At 49.3% G+C, this 9,771-nt stretch overlaps 3 protein-coding genes across 3 annotated transcripts; all 3 read left to right on the top strand.

The window, feature by feature from the left end:
- Nucleotides 1-205: 205 nt before the first annotated feature.
- On the top strand, nt 206-703 carry TEOVI_000468900 (Kinesin-13 4a, putative; the record flags this gene model as incomplete). The annotated part of the gene is made up of 1 exon (XM_067220350.1): nt 206-703. The coding sequence occupies one exon, from the start codon at nt 206-208 to the stop codon at nt 701-703; it is 498 nt and encodes a 165-aa protein (XP_067076451.1).
- Nucleotides 704-2,458: 1,755 nt separating this feature from the next.
- Nucleotides 2,459-3,655, top strand: TEOVI_000468800 (uncharacterized protein; the record flags this gene model as incomplete). The annotated part of the gene is made up of 1 exon (XM_067220349.1): nt 2,459-3,655. One exon carries the CDS (start codon nt 2,459-2,461, stop codon nt 3,653-3,655), a length of 1,197 nt encoding a protein of 398 aa, XP_067076450.1.
- A 779-nt stretch (nt 3,656-4,434) lies between these two features.
- TEOVI_000468700 (ATP-dependent RNA helicase, putative) lies at nt 4,435-7,716 on the top strand (the record flags this gene model as incomplete). The annotated part of the gene is made up of 1 exon (XM_067220348.1): nt 4,435-7,716. The coding sequence occupies one exon, from the start codon at nt 4,435-4,437 to the stop codon at nt 7,714-7,716; it is 3,282 nt and encodes a 1,093-aa protein (XP_067076449.1).
- Nucleotides 7,717-9,771: the final 2,055 nt, after the last annotated feature.

Genomic DNA, 9,771 nt, shown 5'->3' with positions numbered 1-9,771 from the left:
GCCGAGCCGCGCCCGCAATGCACCACGGCCACTGAAACCAATTGTCCCAGACGTTAATCCTGCGCAGGGTGTCCCTTTGATGAGCGGTGTGCCGTCAAGAACAACACCAGGTCGAAGGAGAACAGCATCATCAAACGTTACCTCGCATGCTGCCGCGGGAGCTGCAGCTCCTCCAGCCGCTAGCCATGCCAAAGGATACAATTCTATGGTTCCTGTTACTACTAGACGCAATGTCTCGTCCAACAATACGCCCTTCAACTTGCGAAACAACGCTGGCAGTCCCTTCCGTGGCGGTGCGCAGGGGAACAACGTCGACTCAAGGGCCGACGATGAACAAGTCGCTGAGTACGTTCGACGACTCACACGAGAAAAGGTGATGAATATCCTCCCGCAGACGAAATTGAATGAAGCACGTGAACAGCCGTCCCCCAAGAACGACTACAGTCTGCAAGATGAAAGCTGCAGCTTTTCCTTTAACCATGAGTTGATGAAAGAACTAGAGGACCGTGTTGTGGAAGAGATCAAGGCTGAGTTGACGAAGGCCATCAAAGATGTTTTGCTGAAACGCGACAAGACATTTCTCAGGCTCCGCCGTGAGAAGGCGCTGTTAATGAGGGCAAATACGGAATTAGAGAAGCGTATGGCCGATTGTCCCCACTGTAAGGGGCAAGCAATTCGACCGGTGCAGCAGCAACCGAATTAAGTACGAGAAAGCCGACGTAGACTGATCAGAGGATTGCAGAATGATGGAAGAGAGATGGTTTGCCTTGGCAAAAGTGAACACCTTATACACGTATCTATAGAACATTTCGATGCTGGTCCTCAACAACGTGAAAAAGAACCACGCTGATATCCCCATGATTGATACTGCAGTTGCCTGAATGGAAGTTGTTGTTGTTGTTGTTGTTTTTAGTCTTTGCGCTGTATTTTTAACTATTGTGGTTCCCCATCCTCCTGTTGTCTCTCACGGGGGGACAACATGTATTTCATCATATTGTTTTTAACATCAAGTATTGATGCCCCCGCCCCACATCGCTCTCCAGTAAAATAAAGAAAAAGTGGAAGGGGAGCATGGGGTATGAATTACTCGTGAACGTTGTTTTGTTGTTGTTTTCCGTTAGTTTTTCATAGAACCATTGATACCCCTGGCATGCCAGCTGGAAAAAGCATGTGGAAATCGTGCTTTCGGTAGAGAAGGAGGGAATTACTGCGGTTTTCTCCTTTGTAACCGGCAATCCACATATCCAGCATGTTTTGCTCTTTGAGCTCAGTGGCATCGCCGGAGGAAATAGAAAGAGACGTGAGATGATCTGTTGTTGTCGTTTGTTCGTTTTGAAAATATGAGCGCCACAGTGAAGGAAGTCGCATCGATTGGCAAAAAAGAAAATGGTAGGTGAAAAGGGAAGAAAAAAATTAATTTTCTTGTGCGAAGTGGTAGGCCGTCACTTGTGCAATTCTTGAGCTTTCTTCGGTTGCTATGCAAATACTTCACTCAACAGTGGTGATTTGCATTTTACCAGCACTACATTTACTTGTGCTGACAAGGGCAAGATACGCATTTTTACCACCTTCTCTCCGCTTATCTTTGTATGTGCATACACTCTTTCCTTTTTCGTGTGTGCGCGTGTCTGTGTGTTGCGACTGTTTGCCTCTTACTTCCCTTGCCGCTGCCTACTTACAAGAAAATTCAGCTCTGAAATTATATCGCATTTAGCGGGAAACTATCAAAAAAGGGGGGATGGCGCTGAGCGGGAAAGCTCCTTTACCCCCCCCCCATACGAAGTAGCGTTGTGACGCTGCTTTTATTAGTATTGTTGTTGATCATTATTCCTTTGCCTTTGCGTCAGGAGGGAGGGGGAAGGTGGGTTGTTTTCTTTTGTTTTCACCACCCTTCTCCCTCTAATTTTTTGTGTGTTTCTCCGGCCCCTCAGGTTCCTCCGTTTAACGACAAACACATATATTCTTTGCTTCCCCCCCCCCCATGTTCCCGTCATATTCCTCTGCCAAATGGACAGATACTTTTTTCTATTTGCGAGAGGAGGCTAAGTTAATGAGTGTTGTGTCACTCATTTGTGCGAAAGCGGGGGAAAAGGGAAAGGTAAGCGTGCGTTTGGTTAAATGAAACCGAAAATGAATGTAGTTTCATTGTGTTGGTGCCAACGGTGGCTTCAATCACAATCGGTATCGGAGTTACCGCATTAAACTATGGGCACTTCTCTCTCAACTCCTCCTCCTCTATCACTCCTCTCACTGTTTTGTTAGATGTTCTGTTTGTTTGGTTTGGCCCTCTACACCGGAGGGAGCAGGCAGGCACACAGACTGTCTCCCTTATTTTTCGTGTCGGTCAAAACGGTTATCAACAGAACTCACACTTGTTCGTTCATTAACCTCCTCCCAGTCGCCAATATAACGCATGCCTCTACTCTTCAACAACTTCTTTACTATTGACTAGTTGGTAATGGCGAGTAACTCCTCGGCAGGAAAGGATGAATGGCTTGTTGGGCTTCAGCAGTTTATCAACACACGACTACGGACAATACCATTCGCTGCCGCCGCACGGGTACGGCCACAGGTGTCAGTGCCGCTGCCGCTACCGAACACACAGTACCTAATTGACGGTCTAATGTGGAGTGTGAGAGACTGCGCTGCGTGGGCGGCCGATGCGTGGCTATGCGCACAGAGTCATCTGCACGCCTGCACACAGCGCTATGCGAAACTGAATGAAACCCTGACATACAATGCGCAACAACGGCAGGGCGGGCGGGAGTCAAAGCAAGGCGAAGATAGCGCTGCCGAGAGGGAGAGGATGTACGACTGCCACGCGCTTATACAAGATATTTACATTGCGTTCTGTCTAGTTGATGCCTTCCTTCGCCACATGAGCGAGGTGTCCAAGAGTGTGAAGGAGTTGGTGGAAAAGGAACTGCCGCGGCTGGTGGCGGATCATATGCCCCTGTGGGAACCAGTCCATAACCACTACGCCGAGGAAGCTGTTGAAGACCACAGGCTGCTTTTTCTCGACTTGCTACGGTCGTGGACAGTGACAGGCTTGCTCCGCCCTGATACTCAGCGCCGCATAGAGGAGTACGTGCGCCACAAGCTCAAAACGGTGCGCGAAGCTATTGCCGATTCCAGCCGCCGTAGCAATGACGGTCAAGTCGCAGTTTCCAGCAGAAGGGAGAGGCAGATAAGGGCTATCAGTTCTGGGCTACGGGCGTTCCTATACAATACTGCGGAGCAAAAGCAGCAACAGCAGTTGTCGGTGCCGCTGCCATCAGAAGGTAAAAGTGGGGAACGAACGAATGCTGTGGACGCCGTCCGGCTTACAATGGCAAGCTTTGTCTCGGCGATTTTCCCGAGCTCACGCACCGAAGCGGGGCGATACCGTTGCGCTCATTGTGGTTTGGTCCTAAAGAACGCTAGCGCGAAGACATCACACTATCGCTACCACTTCTGCAGCAGGAGCTATAACACAGAGTTAAAAATTGTACGACTTCCGTTTCCGGCCTTGGAGGATTACATATCCCACGAGGTGGACTGTGGCGAGACCGGTAGCTTTGTGAGGGTAACTCACGACATGTTAGACGTCTTTCGATCACCGCAGAACCGAACTGTGAGGGTTCGCGAAAGAATATCACGTGAAAAGCCCAAATAACGGCATGCAAAAAGGGCTTAGGCGAGACGCTCTGTCGAGAGAAAGTCACAACGGGTAGAAGCGACCATTTCCGCGGGGTCGCCACGCTTCCGCTCCCCATAATTGCCGACGGCTTCCTCTCGTGCATTCAGTGTGCAAATTCATTTTCTGCCTGCTGTGTAGCACGTTTGGAAGCCGTAAGTTGCACTCACTGTGTTGACACTCACCACGAAACCCGCAAATCGTTGTGTCTGCTGTAACGGGTGTCTTTTGCGCTCTCCGTTTCGGTGGCTATCTTGCACGGAACGTATGCATGGTAAAGTATGTGTCGTTTAAACCGTTTCACCCGACAGCCACTCTTCTTTGTTGCGCGAGCCTCCTTTCCTTTCGCTATCTGTTGCGTTGTCACTCGTGTCGCCGTCTTTGTACGTGACTGTCGGGGAGGAAAAGTTAATACTAAAACGAAAAGGAAGGGCATACAAGTAAGATAAGAAGTATACATATAAGCATTCTTTGCATCACCGTTACAACTGATCTGTGAGATTAGTTTGTATCTCTAGGGAGAAAGTGGCGACCACGGCCTCTAAATAACCATAACCCAGTCGGCCGTTAGACAAAAGCCGACTTCTGTGCGCAGGTGCAAACGGACAAGCGTAAAGGGGAAATAATCACGCACCAAAAGGGAGGGTAGAAGCCGCGGTCTTCTGGAAGGAAGAAAAGAAGAGTGTGTGTTTAAGGACCGTTGTAGGGCATTTGTGTTGGAATAAGAAGAAAGCAGCACCTTTGAGTGGGGAGCTAATATGGGCAAGAAGACCAGGGATGGACCAAAGGGGGGGGTAGGCAATGCAATCAAGGAAATGAGTACTACCACAGTGACGACAACAACAACAACAACCAGTGGCGAGGGGAAATGGACTTCAAGTGAAGGAGGCAATCTTCTAACTTGGTTGTCGCAGGTTGCACCGCAGCAGCAAAAGCAAAATCAGCAGTCGCGCGGTGCCATTGATTATCTTAATAAGGCAAATGCACGGAAGAATGCAAAGCCATCGAAATCATCAGCAGGTCGGCCTCCCGCAGCGGAAACGACGTCCACGAAACCAGAAGTACCAAAACCCCGATCTCTCCAGCAGCCGCAACAACAAAAGGACCAAGACAACGCAGGAACAAATGCTGTGGAGAAGCTCGCGGCCCTTTTCCCTGAAAAGCAAGTGAAAGAAGCCCCTGCGCCGAATGCGAAGGTTGGGAACCCCATAGCCGCGCGAGTTGCTGCAGAAGGCCCCAAGAGGAACGAGAAAGAAAGACGGAATGAAACGGTGCGCGCACAGCGGCACCGCGGGGAGCGTGAGGTAAAGAAAGAGCGACTGCAGCGACGCCTCGAGATGATGAAGGAAGCGCAGAAGTTCCACGAGGAGGCGCTGCGCACTGATCCCGAGTACCAAAAGAGGTTCCAAACGTTTCAGGAACTCCAGGCAGCTCAACAAGTTGCGCATTCAACCTTCCTTGACCGATACGCCAAACAAGGGAGTTTGAATATCAACACTATTGTTAGCGAGCGTATTGACATTCCTGTTATTCTCAACCTTATTGATCAGCACGATGTTGTTTTCATATGCACCGATACAGGAAGTGGAAAGAGCACTTCGGTTCCAAAAGCGCTTCTTGAATTATCCAATGACACTCGTGTGGTGAGCACTCAGCCCCGTCGTACAGCCACAGTTTCCATAGCCACTCGAGTTGCCGAACTCCGCCGGGAAGCAGTTGGCGAGGACGTTGGATATTGGATTCGGGGAGATAAGTGTGGTGATGTGCAAACGCGGCTTTGGTACATGACAAGTTATACGCTTCTACTGCATCTGCTGAACACTCCACTCCGGCCGCCCTTCACGCACATCGTCCTTGATGAGTTTCACGAGCGGCAGCCGGACATTGAAGTGACAGTGGCATTGCTACGCTTGTGCCTCCTTCGACGTACCGCACAGTTTAAACTTATCTTGATGAGCGCGACACTTGACACGGAGGGCTGGGAAGCGTATTTTGCTGGGCTGAAGGTGGCAACGTACAAACAAAGTGAACCCAAGCATCTGATCCACGACTACTTTATGGAGGATGTGTGCACGCTTGTTGGAACAATGTATGACGAACCACCGAACATTGTGCAACGCGGAGTGGAATACCCACTGATGGAAAAGCACACTGCAATTGCGCAGGCACTTCTATTATACCTCAACACTTGCACCGATCCCCAGCACGCAATCCTTGTCTTCCTACCTGGCCGTGGTCAGGTTGAGCAAATGCATATGTGGCTCGAGTTGAACCTTCGCAAACCTGTGGACATCATCCCGTGGCATAGCGCTGTGGATCTCTCGGTGATTCAGGAAGCCATCAAACGCCGTGGGCACAATCGCCAGAAAATATACCTCGCAACGGATATTGCTGAGGTATCCATTACCCTTCCCGATGTAGTCTTTGTTATTGACATGGTGTTGGTGAAGAGGCCAAAGGTTAACAAGGAGAACCCTGCGACCGTGTTGCACCCGCCACTCATGACACAGTGGGTATCCAAAGGGAACATTGCCCAACGCCGTGGTCGCATTGGCCGCGTTCAACAGGGGTTTTACTTCTGTTTGCTTTCCGCTGAAGCTGTCGCCGCCCTACCGGAGCATATGCATCCTCCTATTGAAAACTCACGCATTGATGAGCTTTCACTGCATTGCCTGCAGCTTGTGTCTAATCCTGTTGCAATATTTAGTATTTGTCACGGTCAGCCACTGCTAGAGACCATCGCCACCGCGATGGATACACTCTGCAACCTAGGCTGTATATTGCACCGTAAAGATCCATTGGCAGTTGGTGAGTGCATTTCTGAGATCCATACCAATAGCGAATGGAGCCCACTGGTTCTGGAGGAGGCGAAAAATGTTGTATTCGCCGATATCGATGAATACGAGTACACGTTTGTCGGTCGCCTACTCCAACTCATTCCTGTTTCTCCACTTCCCGGTATGCTTGTTCTCTACGGCTTCTTCACTGGGTTGGAGTCGCTAACGATTTTGGCAGCAGCCGTGACGAGTAGCCTCTCGCCCTTCGCACCTAACCAACCTGAGAAGAAGCGACGGTGGCGACATGACGTGGCTGGAGCAATGGAAGAAACGGAGAACTCTATGCGCGAAATGTGCTGCGGTATGCGAAGCGATATTTTGGCTGTGATGAAGGCCGTTCTATTGTTTCGTGTACAGTTTGCCAAAAGTGGAGAAGATGTCACCGCAGCGAAGATGTGGTGCGCACAACATCATCTAAGCTACGACAAGCTGAGGAGCATCTTGGATCTTGAACAACACATCAAGTACGAATTGGCCAATTTCATTCCTGTCCGCGACGTCCCTGATGCAACCGTACTCCTCAATCAATTGGAGAAAGCGGCCGCTGTTATGCTCGTTATGACAAATGTTGCGTTCGTTTCTCAAGCACTGGAGGTTGTTTCGGAAGGCAACACCTACCAAAAGACCAAGGAAACAGCGGTGGGAATCTTCATGGATGTTGTTGCCGTCCCAGATATTCACTCACCGAGTTGTCTCCGCTGGCAGGAGGGTGAAATTATTGTACCTGTGCAACTCTCTTTGATGGGTAACAAGATGCTGGCCAGCTTCTCCACCGCAATTTCTTCGCATAAGCAGTTCTGGCTCTCGCTTCTCCTCCTAACACATAAAGTCATGTATGCTGTTTTCGCCGATGATGAGGGAGAATTTTATGTCTTTTCCGTCAAATACTACAGTACGGAGCGGTACTTGGAGACAGATGCAGCCACGGGGAGCGCCATTCTTCAGTTCCGTCAGATGCTGAGCAGCGTTGGTCAGGCGCTGAGGCTCCTACGGGACTACCAACATTTGTATGATGATGAGTTTGCGGATGTACTTAACGACCATGGGCTTAAACCCCTTCGTGACATGCAGTGCGAAGTCGTTACCGCAATGGCGGCATTCTTCAATAACACAGAAAACATAACAGTGGACGAAGTGGAACATGAAGAAGATGATCTCGACGAGGTTTCAATGATTAGTCTAGCCCTACCAAAGCGTGGCTGAGGCAAATTAGCACTGAAGCGTACGCAGCGGTGGGAGGGAGAACTGTACGGCTGCAAACTGGCGCTGTGAGTTTCACTAACATCCAGCGAAAAATGATGCTTGATGCTGGTCGGTACGAAGGCTAGTGAGGGAAAGAGAGCGTGGTGGGCACGCGTGTGTGCGCTGTCCTTCATTGTGCGTACGCACCTTAATTTTCTTTTTGTTTCATGGGAGGAGGTTGCTTCGGAAATTTGGCCTTTTTCCCCGTAGTTGCAGCGGCACAAATTGGTGAGCTCTCGACCACACATATGCTCTTTAAAGTCACAGACTCATGGGAAAAGGGAAGCTGAGGCGAGGGGTGAGTCAAAAAAAAAGAAAATTCACCCCATCGTGCAGGAAGTGTGATGCTGAGAACGGAGGACGATGATAAGTCGTTGAGAGTTTAACTGAGGCCCTCTGTTAACCCTACACAAAATTTCAAACCCCCTCCACTCCTACACTTTTTAGTTAGGGCTTTAACGAAAGAAAGAGGAGAAATGGCCCAGTAGCATCAGTCCGAAGACCAACTCAGTTCGAAGGTGGAGCACCTGCCGCCGCAGTTTCCCGGGTTGGTTCTAGGTAAGGAAGGAATCTTACTGCTGATACGGTGCAGTAGTGATACACTGGCAAAGAAGGAAAAGGAAAGTATAAAGGGAAATTGTTTCCCTCTGTATTTTTAGACGCCTCTAGCAGCAACGGTACGAGGAGTTAGAGAAAAAGAAAGCGGGGAACCCGTGTAGTAGGTAGGCTAGCCGCAGGAAAGGTACAAAATATGTCAATCAGAACCGATATCTGTGTTTCCACGGCGCCATACAGAGCGATACACACTATTTTGAGACCAGGTCATGCTTCTGCAAGTGACTTCCTTTTCCCCAAACGGTTCGCAGGCGAGCTGCGTACGAAAACTCACGTGACTAACAGCGCAGCATCATAAACGGTGTCCCTGATTATTTTTTTTTCACGTGAAGATGGTTCATACTTCTGATACACCGGAAAAAGGAATGGTGAGAAACATGGAGCGGAGTTAAGACAAGTGCAGCAGGGCAAATGGGAGTAAGAGTCCCCCGCCACACGACACGGGCTACGACCTTACGTGCATGAACGGGCAAATATATGTGTCGTCTTCCATGCGCCGCCACCAAAAGGCAGCAGTCGAACAAAGATACCATCAGCAACTCCTTATTTCCCCTCTCGCCCTTCAGAGCATTGGGCTCTGCTCAGCAGCATGTTGACATTTCGAGTACCCGTTTATAAATTATCTGTATCAGGTGGAATTCAACGCTGACGTTATTCGCTAAGAGCAGCGGGATCCGCAGCTTTTCACGCACACGGACGCCCATGTTCCCTTTCACATGGGCAAAAGAATGTAGAAAAGCACGAAAACAACGGCAACAAAACGAGGTGAAAAGTAAGATTGCAACTAAAATTCACAAAAGAAAACATAAATAAGATTTGAATCGTTCTCAAATATAAAAAATGCGAATACCAATGGAAGTAATGACATGCAGCGGCTCGGTGAAGGAAACGTCATCCAGATGAAAACAGAAAAAAGATACAACTATGTGACTTAATACCGGTGCAGCACTATCATATCTAACATTAACACTTATTTTATCCCACCAAATTTCTTTGCACTACACCCACCTCCCACACAACTTTTGTAGACAACAAGCACGCGTACACATACGGCCACTCACCTAAAGCAAGCCATTCATTGCTTCCTTCACGTATTCAATGATTTACCACAGTGAAACTGATGGTCCTCACACGCCTGCTGCGAGCAAATCCGCGGGCTCCGCTGTGTGGCACTGTCGCCTTTCCACCGTTATGGCACTGTTACTGTTCTCAAATGTTCTTCCAGCGCACTCAGAGGGAAACATAAAGGTGAAGGTTTACTCTTTCATTTATAGTCCCTACTTCGAGTACAGACAAGTTGAAGCAATAAATGCCGGCCTCAATGCGTCATTTGCCGCTCGCCAGTGGACTGTGGCACCCAATGTAACGGTGCAGGTTGTGCCGCCTCCCCCTAACAACGTT

Source organism: Trypanosoma equiperdum (genome assembly GCF_001457755.1).
Source record: "Trypanosoma equiperdum strain OVI genome assembly, contig: ctg_1121, whole genome shotgun sequence".
NCBI classification, from domain to species: Eukaryota; Euglenozoa; class Kinetoplastea; order Trypanosomatida; family Trypanosomatidae; genus Trypanosoma; species Trypanosoma equiperdum.
Note: the sequence above shows the minus strand (reverse complement) of the source record. Positions and strands in the feature narration are given on the sequence as shown.